Source organism: Lithobates pipiens, unplaced genomic scaffold, assembly GCF_037356315.1.
Source record: "Lithobates pipiens isolate NorthernLeopardFrog02 unplaced genomic scaffold, aLitPip1_a1.2 Scaffold_1, whole genome shotgun sequence".
Taxonomy (NCBI): Eukaryota; Metazoa; Chordata; class Amphibia; order Anura; family Ranidae; genus Lithobates; species Lithobates pipiens.
Genome location: NW_027507685.1, coordinates 212619383 through 212642498, shown reverse-complemented (window position 1 = coordinate 212642498; position 23116 = coordinate 212619383). Strand labels below are relative to the sequence as shown.

The window sequence follows — 23116 nt, the reverse complement described above, 5'->3', positions numbered from 1 at the left end:
TTCCGACAACTTTGTCCGACCGTGTGTATGCAACAGTTTCGGACAAAATCCGTCAGACAAAATCCGACGGATTTGGTTGTCGGAAAGTTCGACCCTGTGTACAAGGGCTAAGAGTAAAAGACTGCTGCAAAGGGAGGCCAAAGCTACAGGGAGTAGGCTGCAGTATCGTTTAGTGCTAGATTTATGGGGGCCCCTTGTTCCTCTCACCTGGTCTACAAGGGGCCACTTGAGACCAAGAACCAACTGTGGTGAGAGGTCTCCTGATTTTGAGACAGAGTTTAACCCCATTGGTGTGGATTAGGTAGGATCGTTGCTCCTCCACAGATCCTGTAGATATCATCAGGGGAGCTCTATTCTGATTGGACACTGCTGCCCTGAGGGACCCTGGTGGCCATCTTTAGTAATGAACAGCAGTGCCCTTTTGGGGTTGGCAGGCATTCTGCAAGTGGCTATTGTAGGTAGAGGAACCATGCTTGTCAGGGACAGTGACTCAGGGAAAAAGTTCCTGCGTGTGCAGGCAAAAAGTATAGGGACATTGCTGTGTGGTTTGCGGCCCATGGGCTGGAAGATTTACTACTTTGGTTTCCACAAATTTTCTTCAAGAGTGCTTTGTGCCACCACTTCGCCAGTGAGCCACCCCACTTGCAGATGCAGTACCTGGTAATATAGGCCATACCTGTGTGACATGGCGGCACTGAGAGATACTGTGGGCTAGTGTTACTGACTTGTTAGTACAAGAATATCTGGAACAGTTCCTTAAAGTGTGTGCCACACTTGCTATAGCCTCTTCACCCACGTGTCGTTATTTACTATGATGCTTTCTGCAGCATTAACTGTTGTATATCTTGTGATTACAATATATTTTAACCCACCCTTAAAGTAAACCTAAAGGCAAAACTTTTTTCTAGTTTTGGATAGAGTGCAGAGGGATGAACGCTTGTTTTTAATGCTGTGGCACCGTTAGGCAAATCCACCCTTTCCAATTGTCCTGTTTACCATTATCACCGAAAGTGAGAGCAAAAGAAAATCACAAATTTTGGGTTGACACCAGAACAGGAATAGAGGAGAAAACAGGAATGCTAATTATGGTGACCCTGATGGCACACAGGGATTCCCTCACTTTAGATGGATTTCTGCTCACTTTCTGTTCTGGCTATGGGACCACTTCCCCAATGGGACACTGATGGCAAATAAAAACTGACAGGGGTTATTAACCTCTCTTATTTTTTCCAGAATAAATAAAAAGTTTTGCCTTTTAGTTTTACTTAAATAAAGGCCATTTATATAGTTTTAAATGTGTGATTGGTCGATCGGGTCTAGGTACAGGGCAGGTCATCACTGTGTCAGGGCAGGAGTACCAAAACCACCTATGGGGCCTCCTGGGGTAGTGCTATATAAAAGGCAAATGCATTTATTCTTATATTTAAAAAAAAGAAAACAAAAACAACTTGAAATTACCTTTGGTATGTTGTAGCCATGAATTTTAATATCTTGTTGTGTAGCATGTGGAAGATTGAGTGGCAGAACATCACTGAACCTCTGAATCTCATGAATTACGGCATCCATGTAGGGCATTTTGCTTCGGTCCTCAATGTTAGGTCTTCGGTTCACTCCAATTACTTCATCAATCTCTTTATGCAATTTGTCTGTAAGGCAAATGGGACATAGGACCTTGATATTTCCTTAGATTTTTCTTTATGTTTTTGTCTTACTCTTGTAGCATCCGCTTTAATAAGTCTGACGAGTTACATTTAGTCTTTGGCCTTCACTGTAATTAGCGGTGCAGTAATTGCTTGCTTTTGTCTGGTCAGGGTTTCCAACCTGGGTTGTCCAATTTCTTTCACCTGCTACTGGAAGAAGCTTCCAAAATATAGGACAGGGAGAGTCAAATGACCAGCATGAATATTTAACATGCTCCAGCCAATCCCTGGTAGGAGACATCGAGAATGTGACTGAGAAGGTGACAAATGTTTAGGAGGCTAATGTTTAGAACCCTTTACATTACACATCCCCTTACCTCAGGACCCATTTACATTACACAGCCCCCATACCTCTGGACCCCTTTACATTATACAGCCCCTCCTGCATATTACACAGCCCCCCTGAACATCACACAGGCCCCCTGCATATTACACAGCCCCCTTCCCAACAGTGTAAGCACAGAGGGATAGGGCACTTCACTTTTTTTTCATTCTTTATTTTTTTTATATTTATTTTACACTGTCCCTGAAAAAAACATTCTGATAAATTTAATTGTTGTCAGAAAGACTAGGATGTATTATCTCAGACGGGACCTTTATATACAACTAGTGTTACACCTAAGCGACACCACCCCCCACCTAAACCCCCTAATTGTTATTTATATATATATATATATATATATATATATATATATATAAGTTAGGTGTAACACCGGTACTCCTGAAGAGTACCCATTATGTCTGCAAATTTAGTTTTTTCCCAAGACTATAGTTGAGTCTTGGGGTTAATTGTTCTAAAGTGTGGTTTTGCCATCAGTTTGGCTGGGTTGTACTAATGTTCTGCCTGGTCATAGGTGCAGTTAACACCTTTGACAGGCATTAGAACGCAGTCCGGTTGGACGCATTGGGTACCAATATCTCTCTCTGAGCCAATCAGTGGGTGCGTTGTCTCGCTGTGTATTCCGGGAGAGGGTACTTAAGGTGCTGAAGTCACGTGGTTCTGAGTTCCGGTCCAGAAGTACGTTCTTACTCCATGGTCCTGGTCACCCTGACCAGCCCTCAGAGGCCCTCATGGCCTGGGGTGCGGATCCATCCGTTTCCGAGTCTCGGAACTGGCTAGTCTGAGGAACAGTAACTGGAAGGAGGATTCTAAAGTGGTCCGGTGCCGTCTCGGGTTTTGGAGAGGCCCAGCAACTCATCATGCAACCAGGGGAGGATTCTTCGGAAGAGGGCCACGCACGAGGCTGGTTACTTGGTAAGAGCCTGTATGTTGAGCTGTATGGACACTAATTGAATCCATATTTCTTACGGTATCGCCGGAACGGCTGTAAGATACTGGTACCTTAAGAAGGTTCTTATTCCTATCCTTCTGTTACAACTAAGTTCCTGTGAGAGACTTTTCTGTGTTCACCTAAAAGTTTGCAACCACGTCTGTGGCAGAGACTTTGTTAAGTTTGATTCATGTGTCGGCTGCTAAGTCCCTAAAACCAGAACTTATCCGACGGTGGAAATATCCAGCTGGATTATCTAGAGAGAGACATTTATTACTTATCAGCAGTTTCAAAGTGCCTGAGCTTCCATACCTATACCCTCTATTCCCAACTGAGAGACTGGTTTACTGTTCAACGTTTTAAGCAAATAAAAATTCCAAAAGGAATTCAAGTGTCGGTCTCTGCAGTTATTGGGCCATCAACCTCGGGAACCCCTAGACAAGAACAACGAGCTACAAGGCGAAGGAGGTAAAGGGTAAGCCCAAATCAAATCAGCCGCTCCTTTTGGGGTCAGTGCTACATCTATATATATATATATATATATATATATATATATATATATATATATTTTTTAAAAGCCAGTTTTACCACTAGTACCCCAGCACCCCAAAAACACACATCTTGCACAGGTGGCTGAGCCTATTCAGTGTAATTGCAACTCAGGTGCAATGTACAATCCATCGCTGACATAAATAATTGTAGGCTGCTGTACCTATGTTAATGATCACTGTATAGATTAATACACACTACTATTCATGTCAGTGACGGGCTGTACACGGCACCTGGGCTGCAAGAGCAGTACTACATGGGCTCAGCCACCTGTGTACAAGAGCCCTGGCCTGATGACCTGGATGGAGGGATGGATGGATGGATGAGGAAGGGATAGATGGAGCAAGGGATGGTTGGAAGGAGGGATGGATGGAGGGATGGAAGTATGGATGGAGGGAGGGAGGAATGGATGGTTAGATAGATGTAACAAGAGATGGTTGGTTGGATGGATGGAGGGAGGGATGGTTGGATGGATGGATGAGGAAGAGATGGTTGGAGGGATGAATAGACGGAGGGATGGATGGATGAAAGGAGGGATGGATAGAAGGACGGATAAAGGGAGGGAAGGATGGGGGGGGTGGAGAGAGGGTGGAATGGATGGATGGATGGATGAAAGAAGTGATGGCTGGATGGATGGATAGAAGGAGGGAGGGATGGCAGGAGGGATGGATGGAGGGAGAGGGTGGATGGATGGATGGAGGGAGGGAGGAAGGGAGGAAGGGATAGAACACACAGACATCCCGCCCTGGTGCTGCTCTTCCATCTTTCTATCACATACTATGAAAACAGCCTTTGCTCTCTAATTGCTGGCAGAAGCTGTTTCTTTAGAATCACAGGCTCACTGCAGAGGTTGAGAAATTATCCATCTGCCTCTTGAAATCCATCCTTCATAGCAGGCTGTGTTCTCTACACTCCTCTCCTGTCCCCCTCCTATCAATCTGCCGGCACCTCCTCTTGATACAGCTTAGCATAGAAGTCAAATCAGGTGGGCTGAGGAAAGGGGCGGGTACAATGCTTTCTCATTGGCTAAGGAAGCAGCAGTGAGGATGTATATCAATCCGCCTCTGAAATCAGGCTTCCAGGTCTAAATAATGAGTATTGGCTTATGCAGCCGGAACAGCTGTATCCCTTCACAGGAAAAAAGAGTCCCCAGTCTTCTGGCATCAATAGAGGATGTCCAGGTACAAAAAAAAAAAATTGTGACATATGCAAGTAGTGGCATCTGAATTGTGGGTGTGCTATGAGGGTGCTTAAATATTTTTTGGGGGTGCTTAAGCACTCCCAAGCCCCCACCTGGCGCCGCCCTTGTCAGGAACAAAACCAGGGACAGACTTGTTTCGGGACAGCGTCCTCGGTCCGGGGACATCTGGTCACCCTAACCTAGAAGATTGTAGCTATTACAGTAGTATCAGGGGTAGGAGATACCATGCCTTGAAAAAGTATTCATACCCCTTGGTCATGTTACAACCAAAAACATAAATGTATTTTATTGGGATTTTATGTGATAGACCAACACAAAGTGGCACATAATTGTGAAGTGGAAGGAAAATGATAAATGGTGTTCAAATTCTTTACAAATTAATATGTGAAAAGTGTGGAATGCATTTGTATTCAGCCCCCCTTGAGTCAATACTTTGTAGAACCGCCTTTCACTGCAATTACAGCTGAAAGTCTTTTTGGGGATGTCTCTACCAGCTTTGTACATATAAAGAGTGACATTTTTCTCCATTCTTTGCAAAATAGCTCAAGCTCTGTCAGATTGGATGGAAAGCATCTGTGAACAGCAATTTTCTAGTCTTGCCACAATTGGATTTAGGTCTGGACTTGACTGGATCATTCTAACACATAAATATGGGTGGCACAGTGGTGTAGTGGTTGGCACTCTCACCTAGCAGTAAAAAAGGGTCGCTGGTTTGAATCCCAACCATGACACTACCTGCCTGGAGTTTGCATGTTCTCCCTGTGCCTGTGTGGGTTTCCACCAGGTGCTCTGGTTTCCTCCCACACTCCAAAGACATGCTGATAGGTTAATTGGCTTCTGTCCAAAATTGGCCATAGCATATGAATGTGAGTTGGGGACCTTGGATTGTGGGTTCCTTGAGGGTAGGGAGCAATGTGTGTGTGGAGTGCTGTGTAAAGTGACAGCACTATATGGGTACCTTAAATAAATAATGATATAATAGATGAGCATCTTAATGAGACACAATGTATGGGGATAGGGAAAATTGTAGACACTCACTCAGGTTGGACTGGTGTCTTTATTCAACCTTACTAACTATGTAATTATACTTTGATATAAACCATTCCATTGTAGTTCTGGATGTATGTTTCACATTGTTTTCCTGCTGGAAGGTGAATCTCCGACCCAGTCTCAAGTCTTTTGCAGACTTATGCCACGTACACTCGAGCGGACTTTCCGACAGAAAAGGTCCGACGGAGTTTCGGCGGAGTTCCGACCGAACGGACTTGCCCACACACGAACGGACCAAAGTCAGTTCGTTTTGAACGTGATGACGTACGACGGGACTAGAAAAGCAATTTCAATAGCCAGTAGCCAATAGCTGCCCTTGTGTCATATTTGGTCAGCATACAGACGAACGGTTTTCCAGATAGGAATTGATTCCCTTGGAAAGATTTGAAACATGCTCTATTTCTAGGTTCTTTGCAATTTTTAAAGAAAAAAGTCTGAGGAAGCCCACACACGATCAGAATATCCGACGGAATGATCCCGTCTGACCTTTTCTGCCGGAAAGTCCGGTCGTGTGTATGCGGCATAACAGGTTTTTGTTCTAAGATTGCCCTGTATTTGGCTCCATCCATCTTCCCATCAACTCTGATCAGCTTCCCTGTCCTTGCTGAAGAAAAGCATCCCTATAACATGATGCTGCCACCACCATGTTTCACGGTGGGGATGGTGTGTTCAGCGTGATGTTGCAGTGTTCATTTTTCGCCACACATAGCCTTTTATTTTTAGGCCAAAAAGTTAAATTTTGGTCTCATCTGACCATAACACCTTCTTCCACATGTTTGCTTTGTGCTCCACATGGATTGTCGCAAACTGCAAATGGGACTTCTTATGGCTTTCTTTCAACAATGGCTTTCTTTTTGCCACTCTTCCATAAATGCCAGATTTGTGAAGTGCACGACTAATAGTTGTCATGTGGACAGATTCTCCCACCTGAGCTGTGGATCTCTGCAACTCCTCCACAGTTATCATGGGCCTCTTGGCTGCTTCTCTGATTAATGCTTTCAGTGCCTAGCCTGTCAGTTTAGGTGGAAGGCCATGTCTTGGTAGGTTTGCAGTTGTGCCATACTCTTTCCATTTTACAATGATGGATTGAACAGTGCTTCGTGAGATGTTCAAAGCTCTGGGTATTTTTTTTATAGCCCAACCCTGCTTTAAACTTCTCTACAACTTTATCCCTGACCTGTGTGGTGTGTTCCTTGGTTTTCATGATGCTGTTTATTCAATAAGGTTCTCTAACAAACCTCTGAGGGCTTCACAGAACAGCTGTATTTATACTAAGATTAAATTACACACAGGTGGACTCTATTTACTAATTAGGTGACTTCTGAAGGCAATTGGTTCCACTAGATTTTAGTTAGGGGTATCAGAGTAAAGAATACAAATGCACACCACACTTTTCAGATATTTATTTGTAAAACATTTTGAAAACCAGTTATCATTTTCCTTCCACTTCACAATTATGTACCACTTTGTGTTGATCTATCACATAGAATCCCAATAAAATACATTTACATTTTTAGTTGTAACATGACAAAATGTGGAAAATTTCAAGGGGTATGAATACCTTTTCAAGGCACTGTATGTATACCGTGATCCAAGCTAGACCAATGTAACTATGCTAGACTGTACACTTTAAATAAAGCCAGGTTCAGACCTGTATTGCTATGAACACATTGTACCTTGTATCTCAGGGTAGTGAACAAGGATAAGAAGTCCGTGACGGAGGGTGCTAGACACCGTTTCTGTTCCTGCAAAAAACAGCTGAAGGACGGTCAACAACAGGCTCTTTGTGTTAAATTCTGAAGATGGATTTTGCCCTTCCTGGAAAATACAGAGTTAATATAAAAGACACATAGTTACACACATTGTAAATTACTTTATAGAACAATTATATGTAGCAAGGTGCTGGACTACAGAAACATGGAGATGGAGACATTACTATTAGGTTACTTTCACATTCTGCTGTAATGCTGAATGTTGTGTTGCGTTATATTATCAATGTAAAGTGTATGTCAAGTCAAAAAAAGCAGAGAAGTTTTAAAACTCCTCTAAAGCTTTGTGCACATGATCGGACTTCAAACTAACTTTCCTGTGGATTTCTGTCCAAAGGGCGTTGGCCGTGAACTTGTATTGCATACACATGGCAGGACTTTTTCAGCCAACTTTCACCAAATCACGTGGTTTTTCTGCTCTTTACCACTACCCTTTGGTCAACTTCTGTATTGTTGTCTGATCTTTTGCATTGGTTTTGAGCATGCGTGTTTGTACTTTATACTTAAGTCCGATGGTTTTCTGTACACACAATCGGATTTTTGCTCCATCTGATTTTTGTTGCTAAAAAGTTTTGTTTGCAGAACGAACTTTTATCCGATGAAAACTGAAAAAGTTTGTGCGATGGAGCGTACACATGGTCGGATGTTGCCTTAAAACAGCTAATTTGCATGTTTGTTGTCAAAAAGTCCGATTGTGTGTACGGGCCTTTAGGTTATTTGAAAAAGCCATTTTAGAAGCTTAGAGAAGGCTTGAACCCCTATCAGATTATTTTTTCTGTCTTGTTGCAGATTTTTTCTTACTGCCAGTCTGGTAAACTGTTGTCAGCAGCACAGAAAGTGAAGGGAATCTTTCTAACGGAGCCACAGATCCTTTTATATTCCAGGTTTTGAACTCTTTGCCGTGCTGTCCAAAAATATAAAAAAAAGTTTTTGGCTTGACAAACATTTCAAGAAGTGCTAAATGTGTAGACATTTGCAGGCATTGTCCTGTTATGGATTTCATAAGTCTTCTCTGGGAAGGTAGGTGTCTGATTTGATGGCAAGTTCTTGCGAGAATTCAGGTTGACATCCTAATGCCGCGTACACACGGTCGGAGAATCCGTCGGAATGCGTCTTATCGGACCGCGTCGTCAGATAATCCGACTGTGTGTGGTATGCATCGGACTGATTCCGTCCAAATCTCAGTCGGACCCAATTTTCCAACATGTTGGAAATATTTCCCGACCAACTGGGCCGGTCGGACGTAATCCGATCATGTGTAGAGAATTTTGATCGGACCAAGTGCCACGCATGCTCAGATCAAATTCCTACATCAAAGCTATTGGCTACTAGCCTGAATCTAGTCCCATCGTAACAAAATTACGTCATCACGTTCTGAAAGATCAGATTTTTCGACAACTTAGTCCGACCGTGTGTATGCAACAGTTTCGGACACAATCCGTCAGACTAAAGTTGACGGACAAAATCCGACAAATTTGGTTGTGGAAATCTCCTACCGTGTGTACGTGGGCTAATAAAGAAACCTTTAAATACAGTAGTGGATCTCTTTTCACTGGCCATGCTTTGAGTGAGTGGCAGGTTGGGGAAAAGAACCTGCTGGCTAGGGACAGTGCTTAGTGCCGGGAAAGTTTCTCAAAGAGTAGAACTAGCTCAGGGGGCACCCTCTGGTGTTGGCAGGTCATTATCAGGATCTCCCTCAGTAAGAAAGTTTTGCTGTAGGTATACCAGATACCACCACCTCTTCATCAGAACTATCCTCTGGTAACATTACTGTGAGTTATGCCGCGTACACACGATCAAATTGTCCGGCGTACTTAGTCCGCCGAAACGCATTTCACCGGACAATTCGATCGTGTGTGGGCTTCAGCGGACTTTTCCAGCATAAAGTCCGGCGGACTTAGAAAGTATTTTTGCACTCCAATCTTTCCGCCGGACTTGGGTTTCAGCGGACAATACGTTCGTCAGTATGCTAGTCTGGCGGACTAAGAATGACGCATGCTCAGAAGCAAGTACGAAAAAGGAAGCTATTGGCTACTGGCTATTGAACTTCCTTTTTCTAGTCCCGTCGTACGTGCTGTACGTCATCGCACTAGCAAACGCCGGACTTTCTGTGTGTCCGTGTGTGGCCAAGTCCGTTCGGTAGAAAGTCCGCCGGACTATCCGCCGGATTGTTTGCCGGACTAAGTACATCGGACAATTCGCTTGTGTGTACGCGGCATAACACTACCAGCAAGCCATATTAAGACAGTTTTTTTCACCAGTGTACCATGCTGTTATTCTATTGTGATCATTATAACTTTGAGTATTCACTATGAAGTTTCTCTTGTGCAGGAGACCCTGTCTGTGTGGTTCCTCCTGGGCGGGTACCTTTACTAAAGCCCCGCCTAGAAAGAGGTCTACATGGTTTTATCTGTTTAAAAAGGACATCTCAGTAACCGATTCACTGTAGTCCAACTATCTAATCTGATTTGCAAAAATGCAGATAGGAATTTAGTTGGTTTAATTCCAACACAGAAACCCGTCATTTGTACTCAAGTGAGTACATTCCTCACATTTTTAAAATATTTTATTATATCTTTTCATGTGACAACACTTAAGAAATTACACTTTGCTACAATGTAAAGTAGTGAGTGTACAGCTTGTATAACAGTATAATTTTGCTGTCTCCTCAAAATAACTCAACACACAGCCGTTAATATCTAAACCGCTGGCATCAAAAGTGAGTACACCCCTATGTGCAAATGTCTAAATTAGACTCAAAGTATCAATATTTTGTGTGGCCATCAGGGGCGTTGCTAGATCTGCAAAATCTGGGGCTAGAGCCCATATCAGCGGTCACCAACCTTTTTGCATACCTGCGGTGGGGACCAGTGGTAAGCAATTTTTCACAGAGGATGGCTGGTGTTGGCGCTTCAATCATCATGGCATAATGGTTGATATGGTGTCAGGGTGATTGAAGTGCATTATTTCTATTGTTACATTCTAATATATAATGAAGTGGTTCAACTCACCATACTGCAGAATCAGTGGGATCCCTGGGCGTGTCACTTGCCACATCTCCTGCCACCAGATGCAGCATGTCACTTGCGACTTACCTTGTCACCAGATGCAGTGTGTTACTTGCATCATACCATCATCTGCCGCTAGATGTGGCTTGTCACTTGCCACTTTCACCTGGCAGCAGATGTGGATTGTCACTTGCCACGTCTCCTGCCACCATTTGCAGATTGTCACTTGCCACATCTCTTGCCACCATTTGCAGATTGTCACTTGCCATGTCACTGGCCACCAGATGTGGGTTGTCACATGCCAACTGATGTGGATTGTCACTAGTGAAGGCAACCACTGCCACCAAATGTGCATTGATGCTGCATTGGTGGCAGGCTGACAGCACTGGTCCATTTAATGAGAGCATTAGAGCGGTGATGCGGGGCGGGCAGTGAAAGATGATGTCACCTCATTGCTTCCCGCTGCACCTCCGACATTGAAGCAAGGGGTCTGGCTGCAAAGTGGAGCTCCACGATGACAGGAAGCACATAACCCCCACTCCACCATGCTGTGAGGGCAGAAAAGCGCTGATTTGTGTCAGACAGTGAGAGATTATGTCATCTCTCTTCTGCTCGCCACGCCTCATTCCCAAATTGAAGAGGCCCGGCTGTGAAGAGCACTCATGTGGAGCGGGCGGAGAGAGATGTAATCTCTGCTCGCTTCTTTCCTCTCTTCCGCCTCTCTCATGCAGCCAGCATGCCTGCTGGTTAGGCAGGGATCCTGCGGCAAGAGACTCTGGGCTATGGGCCCCAGATTCAGGGCTGTAGTCCCAATAGCCACCCCCTAGCACTGCCCCTGATGGCCACCATTATTTTCCAGCACTGCCTGAACCCTCTTGAGCATGGAGTTCACCAGAACTTCACAGGTTCCCGCTGGAGTCCTCTTCCACTCCTCCATGATGACATCAGGGAGTTGGTGGATATTAGAGACCTTGCTCTCCTTCATCTTCCATTTGAGGATGCCCCACAGATGCTCAATAAGGTTTAGATCTGGAGACATGCTTGGCCAATCCATCACCTTTACCCTCAGCTTCTTTAGCAAGGCAGTAGTCATCTTGGAGATGTTTTGGGGTCGTGGTCAATGAACTGTAGCTCCCCAGTGCTAGCATGCACTCATGCAGCCCCAGACCCAGACACTCCCACCACCATGCTTGACTGTAGGCAAGACACACTTGTCTTTGTATGCCTCACCTGGTTTCCACCCCACACCCTTGACACCATCTGAACCAAATAGGTTTATCTTGGTCTCATCGGACCACAGGACAGGGTTCCAGTAATCCATGTTCTTAGTCTACTTGCCTTCAGCAAACTGCAGGCTTTCTTGTACATAATCTTTAGAAGAGGCTTCCTTCTGGGACGACAGCCATGCAGACCAATTTGATACAGTGTGCAGCATATGGTCAAAGCACTGACAGGCTTATCCCCTTCAGCCTCTGCAGCAATTCTGGATGCACGTATACATCTATTTTTCAAAAACAACCTCTGGATATGATGCTGAGCAGGTGCACTCAACTTCTTTGGTTAACCATGGTGAGGCCTGTTCTGAGTGGCACCTGTCCTGGTAAACCGCTGTGTATGGTCTAGGCCACCATGCTGCAGCTCAATTTCAGGGACTTGGAAATCTTCTTATAGCCTAGGCCATCTTTATGTAGAGCAACAATTCTTTTTTTCAGATCCTCAGAGAGTTATTTGCCATGAGGTGCCATGTTGATCTTCCAGTGACCAGTATGAGAAAGTGAGACCGATAACACCAAATTTAACACACCCCTTCCCCATTCATACCCGAGACCCTGTAACACTAACGAGTTACATGACACTGGGAAGGAAAATGGCTAATTGAGGCCAATTTGGACATTTTCACTTAGGTGTGTACTCACTTTAATTAGACATTAATGGCTGTGTGTTAAGTTATTTTGAGGGGACAGCAAATGTACACTGTTATACAAGCTGTACACTCACTACTTTACATTGTAGTAAAGTGTAATTTCTTTAGTGTTCTTACATGAAACTACTATGTAATAAAATATTTACAAAAATGTCAGGGGTGTACTCACTTTTGTGAGATATTATATATAAAAATATAAATGTAAAAGTTTACCTGTTTCATCTTGATAAGAAAGCAGTCTATGTAATCCCGGGGGTCTGAGGGGTCCAAGGATTCCTGATTGATCTTCACCCTCTCAGACACAAAGTCTAATAGATTTTGCAGCTTTTTGTTAATTCTTTGGTGGGGTCCAGGAACATAGTCCATTATCTCAGGAATCATGTCATGCAGCTGGGAGATTGACAAACAAGTCCAATTTGTATATCTCATTAGGGTGATGACACAATATTAATGCTTCTTTATGTTTTACATAAAAAAACAGTTGTAAGAATCTGTTTCCCCCTACTGTTAGCTGCTATTATTACAGTGTCATATGTATTAGCACTTCTTGTCTTGGGGAGGTGCTTTGAAAACCCCAGAAGGAGATATCGAAGAGAGAGTTAGAGTATTTTCAGCCAGGTCAGAAGCAGAGACTATTATGTAAGTATTCCTATGTTTCCATATTTTAACTACAGCTGTCTATAACTTCATGAGTGTATTTCTGAATCCTAGTGACAGATGAGTCTCTGCCCAGTTGTTATTATCTCACATGCATAGTGCCAGATAGCTAGGTCTGTACTACTGTATGTGTGCAGTAGTCACTCTCCAGTATATTGATAGGTGAACCTGCTTATTGCAATACATTTCGAGGTATACTGCCCTCTACAGTCCAAAATTGGCTCAAAAACACATACTTTTGACACCTTTCAGGTATGTCCCTATGTGATCAATATCTGCCCTTTCTCTGCCCAAACTTACACTTTTTGTTTATTTATCATGTATCTCGTGCCTCTGCAGACTGCCGGGGAATAACGGGGCTCCTCGTTGGCGCATTTGTTTGTGTGCGGTCCTTTCCACACATAAAAGTCATTGTGATCAACTTTTTATTAAGCATGGATTCATGACCCACTGGGTAAGACGGCCATATGTTGAATTTATTTAATCAAAATTGAATTGCTTTGTTTTGTTTCCTTACTGAATGCCTGGAATGATGTATTTCCATACACATTTCTTGACATATCAATACACATTTGCTATTATTCCCTGATTATGATATAATATATGTCCTTGTATTGACAATTTGACTCAAAGCTGTGTATCTGCTGGGATCGACAACGTTGATTGAAGCAGATATCCAGCTCAACATAGGAAATTTTTGTTTCAAACCTTTCAGATGTATTTGGTAATTCTATTCATTACTTTATTTTTCAGTTTTTTGTTTGTAACTGTATACGCTGCAACATCCTGAAGAAGTTTAAGAGAGCGAAACATGTAGAGAAAAATGCAGCATACTTATGTACAAGTTTGGTAACATGTATGGTGATCTGTGATTCTGTACCATTTTTTGTACTTTAGTAGTTGTTACATACATCCATACTCCTTCCTTTAGGAAATGTTTTATGTATTTGTATTCTTAATAAAATTGTATTGATTTTATTTTTGGCATGTGACTATCTTGCCTCTATATTTGGTACCATCTTAAAAGTCCCGGGGGTTGGTTACCCTCCAGCCCCTTTCTCCCTTTTCCTTATCTTTAAAAATGTATACTCTGGGATGTGGTACCATTTTATATTTTTTGATCAACTTCATCTATCAAATCTTTTTTTTCGTTATTGCAATATAGTTTATACATAGTTCCTGTTAGTTTAGTTAAGTATGTTTCTTCTGGTCTGGTAATCTGTAAGCTAGTTGTAGCTTAGGCTTCAATAATAAGCATAGGCTAGAGCCAGATTAGGCATCCAGGGGCCATGTCTGGTTATAGAGGTCCAATTGCGTGTCTGATCAGAAACTACTAGAGAGGGACTAAAGTGCAGAGTAGATAAGCTCCATTCCAGGCTGGTTGGACAATGGTTTTAGGATTCCCCCAATGATCACTGATCTTGTCTTCAGGTCTCCGACACAAAGACAGTTCCACCAGGACTCCTATTGGGCCCTTTACTCATAATACCTGTTTGTACATTGAATGTATGTACTGTTATTAATCTTTTCTTATATAAAGCCTGTATTTTTTATCTACTAGTGTGCATCTATATAGTTATGGTAATGTTACATGCTTGTTGCAGTAGTTCATCTGCTTCCATTTACTTTTTTTAGATCAGGTGTTAATTTCCCTGTTCACAAAGGCCCTTTCCTGGGAGAAGGCACTGCCAATTATATTATCACACCCACTCAAAATCACGTCAGCCCTGTCAGCCTCTCATAGAGATTGACAGGCTGGATGGAGTGCCTGTGCCCACAGTTAAACGCCCACTGTGTGGGGGCATGGCTTGCGGTGCATGGAGTAGGACGTGCTGAGGCTTCTCTCCGCCAAATCTCCTGCCATTTACCCTGATTATATCCTTTAGCAGACACGTTTTTGCCATTGCTAAAGAGGCTGAACAAAAGTTGTTCTAAAAGACCATGGGAATAGACACCCCAGCTAAACTGATTGCGGCACATTTGAAAGCTGTCTAACCTTACTACTGAGTTTAAAGGAGTGAAACCTGAGGTGGAATTGATCAGACAGAATATGCAAAAACTGAGGGATCGCACAGCTGCATTAGAAGGCCGTGTCAGTACTATTGAGGATGATGTTGCCCCATTACTGCATGAAGTGAGATAGGTGCAGGCCTCAACTGCTAGCCATGTTCATAGAACGCTGGCTTATTGAAGCTTTTGGCCGGGAGGTATTTTCTCCAATGTTTGCAGTTGAACAAGCGCATCGTGTCCTTGGAAAACCCCCATGCCCTGGGGAACCTCCGTGGACATTCTTGTTTAAGCTCCTACATTTTAAAGATCGGGATTCTATCGTTTACCAAGCCAGAACCAAAGGTAAGACGATGAAAGTGGATAATGTCCAGATTTCTTTCTACCCAGGCTTCTCTGATGAATTGCAATGCAAGTGGGCAAAGTTTGACAGAGGTTAAAAGGCGATTGCAACCCTTTGATGTCTCCTATGCAATGCTTTACCCTGCAAAACTGAGGATAACTGCACATGATCGCACCCATTTCTTTGAAAATCCTATTGCAGCGTCTGACTGGCTTGATCGGGAGGAACATACCCTGCAGAAACCTGTGAATACCTGAGCCACTGATAATTGGCCCCTTTTTCCTGTTTGTGATTTTATTTTTTTGAGTTGAGCACAATGCTGCTATTACCTATACCTCTTTATATAAATAAAAAGATTAATGTATGAGGCTTCTTTGTGCCATACTACCCTCTTACCTACCTAAAGTGAATATATACCTCATCTTCCCTTTACCATATATACTCCAGCTACCACCCCTCCTCCGTGTCCACATTCCCTTACCATTCCCTCCTATGTGCTCTTTAACCTCTCTCTTCCCCCACGCCTAATCAAGTGTATCACTCCATTCCTCTACATATACCACCTGGAAGAAAAACAAGGGAGACAGAGAAGGGAGAAAGAAATAAAGAAAAAAACCCCCCCCCAAAAATAAAATTCCCCCCTCAGGGGCATCTGCAGCTGACCCTGGAGACCATGCGGCTCTATATATTATTACTCTACCCAATCTCTATAAAACAGTGTTCCCATCCTGCCCATATTCCCCTTTATGTTTTTGTCTTTGATTGAATTCACCCATCTTACAGCATCCATTATTAAATTGACCTCTCTCTCTCTTCCAGTCCAACAAGGTTGGACATTTAGTCTGTTTCCATAGACTAGGTATTAGTAATTTGGCTGCATTTCAGTAAATGCAGAATAATACTTTTCTTATATGATAAACATTGGTGTCCCATGAAATAGAAAGTTTAAAGGCGTTAGTTCTATGGGTCCAGGGGATAACCTCTCCACCCATGGGGCAATTGCTTCCCAAAATACTTTAATTCTGGGTTATGACAACCATAAGTGGAGAAGTGTACCTTTCTGCCCGCACCCCCTCCAGCATCAACAGTTGGATACATCTGCGCCAGCCAAACTGGAGTCCGGTACCACCTGGTCAAAAATGTATATAACATCTCCTGGACCTGTTCACATATAGACATAGAGTCTGTTGATTCAATAAGATTCTTAATTTGCACCGTGGTAAAACCTTGTTTTAATTCTCCTTCCCATTCTCTAATGAAATAAGGAAATGTTTTGTTTTGTGTCCCGAGAACCAATCTATACATTTGTGACAACTAGGGATGAGCCGAACACCCTCCCTGGTTCGGTTCGCACCAGAACCTGCGAATGGACCGAAAGTTCGCACGAACTTTAGAACCCCGTTAAAGTCTATGGGACTCTAACATTCGAAATCAAAAGTGCTCATTTTAAAGGCTAATATGCAAGTTATTGTCCTAAAAAGGGTTTGGGGACCCGGGTCCTGCCCCAGGGGACATGTATCAATGGAAAAAAAAAGTTTTAAAAACTGCTGTTTTTTCAGGAGCAGTGATTTTAATGATGCTTAAAGTGAAAAAAAAAAGTGAAATATTCCTTTAAATATAATACCTGGGGAGTGTTTATAGTATGCCTGTGAAGTGGCACATGTTTCCTGTGTTTAGAACTGTCCCTGCACAAAATTACATTTTCAAAGGAAAAAAAAGTCATTTAAAACTGCTTGCGGTTTTAATGTAATGTCAGGTCCCGGCAATATGGATGAAAATCATTGAGAAAAATGGCATAGGTACCCAGCCCCATTGGCTCTTGTATGGATATTAAGAAGAACACCGCACCCAAATTAAAAAAAGGAAAGGCGTGGGGCCCCCAGGCCCTATATACTCTGAACAGCAGTATACAGGCGGTGCAAACAAGACAGGGACTGTAGGGTTATTGTTAAGTAGAATCTGTTTGTAATTTTGAAATGGTACATTTTTAAAGTGTAGCTCCAGCCAAAAAATCTATTTGTAAGATTTTGGAAAGCATAGGGAAGGGTTATCGCCCCTGTAATGTTTGTTTTGCTGTCTGTGCACCTCTTCAGAAGATTTCACATCACTTTCTGTCCCAATGACAAATGGTTTAAAAAATTTGGGGTTTTTAGTGAAACAAGGTTTGGTGATAAAGTATCAGTGGAGAGGAGACACGTTTTCCCATATTAACTCTTACATGAGAGAATTTCCCTTTATAAGGGTAGATTTCATCTCACTTCCTGTTGTCTCCTTCCTTTTGCAAGTAGGAGTCATTTGTAAGTTGGATGTTGGAAAGTAGGGGCCTGCCCTATATACTCTGCAGAAATTTGGGACTTAGGTGTTGGTGTTGCCACAACACTGTAAGCCCTCACAGTTACTCTTGGTGGGCGCTGGAACACCCTGCTGTGAACTATTATATCAAGAATTGCAATTCCATGCCATTGTTGAACAGTGGTAGAAAAAACTGGGCCTTTGGTGGTGGTGGTGGTGTTGCCACAACACTGTAAGCCCTCACAGTTACTCTTGGTGGTCGCAGGAATGGGCCCTTCTGTGAAATATTAGATCACGAATTGTAATTACATGTCCCTGTTGAACAGGGGCAGAAAAATTGGGTAACGAACCCTCCTGCAAAATATTGCATCAAAAATTGTAATTACACTCCCCTGTCAAACAGGAGCTGCAAAATTGGGCCTTAGCCACTCTGGCGGCGCCCAGAACCAAAAATGTTCTTACAAGCTATCACCATGATCATTGAGGAGGAAGAGGATAGTCACTCAGCATAACAGGATAGTCACTCAGCATCAGCATAAGCAGTCTTGAAGGGATCGGACATTTAAAAAAAAAAATTCAGTTACATCAACATCAGGTGCTTGGTAGCTGGAGGTAATCCATTCATTTGAATTCAATTCATTTTTATGAAGGTTAGTCGATTGACCGAGTCGGTGGACAGGCGCACCCTGTGGTCGGTTACAAAGCCTCCAGAAGCACTGAAGGTGCGTTCCGAAAGAACGCTGGATGCAGGACAAGCCAGTAGCTCAATTTCATACTGTGCAAGCTCTGGCCAGTGATCAATCCTCAAGACCCAGTAACCCAGAGGATTTTTGGTGGGAAAGGTGTGCAAGTCTGATCTTGCTCCTAGGTATTCCTGCACCATGTAAATCAGACTCTGGCAATGGTTGCTGGAACCGATCATACCTTAGGGCTGCAGACTAAAAAATTGTCTGAACGTATCGGTCAAATGGCCACCTTCTCCCCCGCTCCTTCTCTGACTGACCAAAGCCTCAGAAACATGTTGTCCAGGACCAGGAATTTGTAACCTCCCAGGCTCTGGAAACACGTTGCACAAACCTTTCTGCAAGGCCTCACAAAGGTGTTTCATCCTCTGCTCCCTCTGCAATGGCAAGATAAGATCTGCAACCTTACCTTTGTAAGATGGATCAAGGAGGGTTGCCAGCCAGTAATGATCCCTTTCCTTGATACCACTAATACAAGGATCCTTCTGCAGGCTTTGCAGGATCAGGGAGGCCATGCAGTGTAGGTTAGCTGAGGCATTCGGTCCAGAGTCCTCTGGGTCACTAAGGATAACATGACCCGGAGCCACCTCCTCCCAGCCATGTACAAGTCCATAGGTTTCTTGGGACTGTAAATGATCCCTTGCAGACTGCTGCTGATGCTGAGTGCTAGGTTCCACCTCCATGCTGACACAATCCTCCTCCTACTCGTCCTCTTCCTGTGTGATCGGCGGGCCAGCAGGAACACTGTGTGGATAAAGGGGGCCTTGAGAGGTAAGGAAGTCCTCCTCTTCCTCCCTCTGTTCTGCCTCAAGTGCCCTGTCCATTATTCCACGCAGTGTGTGCTCCAACGGGTGGACAACAGGGACAGTGTCACTGATGCATGCACTGTCACTGCTCACCATCCTCGTGGCCTCCTAAAATGGTGACAGGACAGTGCATGCATCCCTGATCATAGCCCACTGGCGTGGGGAAAAAAAACAAGTTCCCCTGACCCTGTTCTGGTGCCATAGTCGCACAGGTACTCATTGATGACCCCCCCCCTTCTCTCCACACCTCTGCTTTATGGGGAGACCTTTGCAGACAGTGCTATGGAGTATTGCCATGCATGTCAGCTGTGGGGGAGGTGCACCTACAGAGCTGTCTGGTGATTGGAGCCTGGGCTCAGCTGTGTGTAATCAGGGGGTTGGTGATCACTGCAGAGGAACAGCAAGGAGGAGAGGATACAGGGAGCAAACATACATGTGAGGTCCATTCTCTGAATGGTGACTGCTGGGAGTGATATATGGAGTAACAGCTATAGTCCCACTGTGTGGAAAATCTGGGATCGCTTAAGGGGAACAGCTACCTGGATATCCATTTAATTATATTCTGCTTGTGGTGACCCTCTGTAACGGGGGGTCGCTTGGAGCTGGTAAGGAGCCAATTTATATGTCTGGTGATGGGAAAGAGCACATCACACTTCTGGAGAGGAAATTTAATCTGTGTGCTTCAAATCCAATTATTCACATGAAGATTTTCTCACTGGTGTTTGATTAATCACATGGACACTTTGCATTAATAATTTGTCATACAATTATATGGACATTATATAGAGTTGATCATTTTCATTATCATTTTTATTTTGTTTCTCATTTCATGCATTTATCAATTTTTGGGGTGTGTTTAATTTCAGGTGTATATTTTGTTTTGGGCTATTTTTCATTTTTTATATGTTTTTTATTTACCACATTAACCACTTAAGGACCGCCGTATTGCCAATGTACGTCATCACAATGGCACAGGCAGGCACAAGCACGTACATGTACGTGCCTGCCTTCCAGCGGATGGGGGGTCCGATCGGACACCCTCCCGCTGGATACGGCGGTCCGTTTCCCTCCGGGAGCGATCCGTGATGAGGGGATGGCCGTTGGTTTCTGGCCACCCCCTCTCGATCGCTCCTGGCCAATGACGAACTTCCTCCCACTGTGTATTGTTTACACAGGAAGGAGGAAGTGATGTCATTCTCCTCGGGGCGGTCCTTTTGACCGGACTACGAGGAGAAAACTAAAAGTAAGTGTGCACCAACACTACACTGACATGTAGGCACACACAGGCACACAAACCCCCCCCCCCCGATCCCCCCCCCCGATCGCCCCCCGATCCCCCCCACCCCCCCACCCCCCCCCAGTCACTGATTGCATTGATCATTTCTTTACTGCAGGCAGCACAGTGGTGTAGTGGTTAGCACTCTCACCTAGCAGTAAGAAGGTTGCTGGTTCAAATCCCAACCACGACACTACCTGCCTGGAGTTTGCATGTTCTCCCTGTGCCTGCGTGGGTTTCCTCCGGGTACTCCGGTTTCCTCCCACACTCCAAAAACATGCAGGTAGGCTAATTGGCTTCTGTCCAAAATTGGCCCTAGTATATGGATGGGGACCTTGGATTGTGGGCTGCTTGAGGGTAGGGACCAATTTGAGTGTGCAATGTACAGGAATAGGGACAATTGTAGACACTCACTCAGGTTGAACTGGATGGACTGGTGTCTTTATTCAACCTAACTAACTATGAATCTATGACTATGAGTGTCGTTACTGACGCTAGGTAGCTAGTTATTTTTATAGGTTCACCGCCAGGTTTTTATAGCGCTAGGTACCCCGATATACTACCCAATAATGGTTTTAACCCCCTGATTGCCCCTAGTTAACCCTTTCACCAGCGATCACAGTATAAGTGTCACTGGTGACGCTGGTTAACCAGTTAGTTATTTAGGTTCCCCGTCAGGTTTTTATATAGCGCCAGGGACCCCCATATACTACCTAATAAAAATTTGAACCCCCTGATTGCCCCTAGTTAACCCTTTCACCACTGATCAGATAAGTGTTACGGGTGACTCTGGTTAGTTTGCTTTTTATAGCATCAGGGCACCCACCATTTATTACCCAATAAAGGTTTAACCCCCTGATCACCCGGCGGGTGATATCAATTAGGTTTTAGGGTCAGGGTCTGCGTCGCCCCAGGCAGCGCTAGGTTAGTGCCAGTACCGCTAACACCCACGTGCAAAGCATACACCTCCCGTAGTGGTATAGAATCTGAACAGATCAATATCTTATCTGATCAGATCTATACTAGCGTCCCCAGCAGTTCAGGGTTCCAAAAAAACGCATTGTTAGCGGGATCAGCCCAGATACCTGCTAGCACCTGCGTTTTGCCCCTCTGCCCAGCCCACCCAAGTGCAGTATCGATCGATCACTGTCACTTACAAAACACTAAACACATAACTGCAGCGATCGTAGAGTCAGGCCTGATCCCTGCGATCGCTAACAGTTTTTTTGGTAGCATTTTATATTTAAATCCGGAAGGTAGTGCTTGGTTTTCGGGGTCCCGTACGTGGCTAAGCTCCCAAAAAGTCCCCCACATGTGGTATCTCCGTACTCGGGAGAAGCAGCAGAATTTATTTTGGGGTGTAATTTGACTTATGCCCATAGCATGTGTGAGTAATATATCATTTAGTGACAACTTTGTGCAAAAAAAAAAAGTTTGTAATATTCCCGCAACTTTTGGCAAAATATAAAATATTCCATGGACTCAACATGCCTCTCAGTAAATAGCTTGGGGTGTCTACTTTCCAAAATGGGGTCATTTTGGGGGGTTTTGTGCTATTTTGGCATTTTATGGCCTTCGAAACTGTCATAGGTAGTGAGGAGTTAAATCAAAAATTTGCACCCTTATAAATCCTGAAGGTGGTGATTGGTTTTCGGGGTGCCGTGCGCGATTAGACTCCCAAAAAGTCCCACACATGTGGTATCCCCATACTCGGGAGAAGTAGCGGAATATATTTTGGGGTGCAATTCCACATATAACCATGGCATGTGTGAGCAATATATCATTTAGTGACAACTTTTTGTAAAAAAAATTTTTTTTTTTTTTGTCATTATTCAATCCCTTGGGACAAAAAAAAAATATTCAATGGTCTCAACATGGCCCTCAGCAAATAGCTTGGGGTGTCTACTTTCCAAAATGGAGTCATTTGGGGGGGTTTTGTGTCATCTTGGCATTTTATGGCCTTCAAAACTGTGATAGGTAGTGATAGGTAGTGAGGAGTAAAATAAAAAATGTATGCCCTTAGAAATCCTGAAGGCGGTGCTTGGATTTCGGGGTTCCGTACGCGGCTAGGCTCCCAAAAAGTCCCACACATGTGGTATCCCCGTACTCAGGAGAAGCAGCAGAATGTATTTTGGGGTGTCATTTCACATATGCCCATAGCATGTGTGAGCAATATATCATTTAGTGACAACTTTGTGCAAAAAAAAAAAAGTTTGTAATATTCCCTCAACTTGTGGCAAAATATAAAATATTCCATGGACTCAACATGCCTCTCAGTAAATAGCTTGGGGTGTCTTCTTTCCAAAATGGGGTCATTTTGGGGGGTTTTGTGCTATTTTGGCATTTTATGGCCTTCGAAACTGTCATAGGTAGTGAGGAGTTAAATCAAAAATTTGCACCCTTAGAAATTATGAAGGTGGTGATTGGTTTTCGGGGTGCCGTGCGCAACTAGACTCCCAAAAAGCCCCACACAAGTGGTATCCCCATACTCGGGAGAAGTAGCGGAATATATTTTGGGGT

General features: G+C 43.8%; 1 protein-coding gene across 1 annotated transcript in view; it reads right to left on the bottom strand.

Moving 5' to 3' along the window:
* LOC143982808 (cytochrome P450 2G1-like) overlaps positions 1-23116 on the bottom strand; it is a 102651-nt gene that overhangs the window by 12717 nt on the left and 66818 nt on the right. The window contains exons 5-7 of the mRNA XM_077481827.1: positions 12686-12862; positions 7448-7589; positions 1459-1646 (exon numbers count right to left, since the gene is read on the bottom strand). Coding sequence (XP_077337953.1) covers positions 1459-1646; positions 7448-7589; positions 12686-12862 — 507 coding nt within the window. The remainder of the gene's footprint in view (positions 1-1458; positions 1647-7447; positions 7590-12685; positions 12863-23116) is intronic.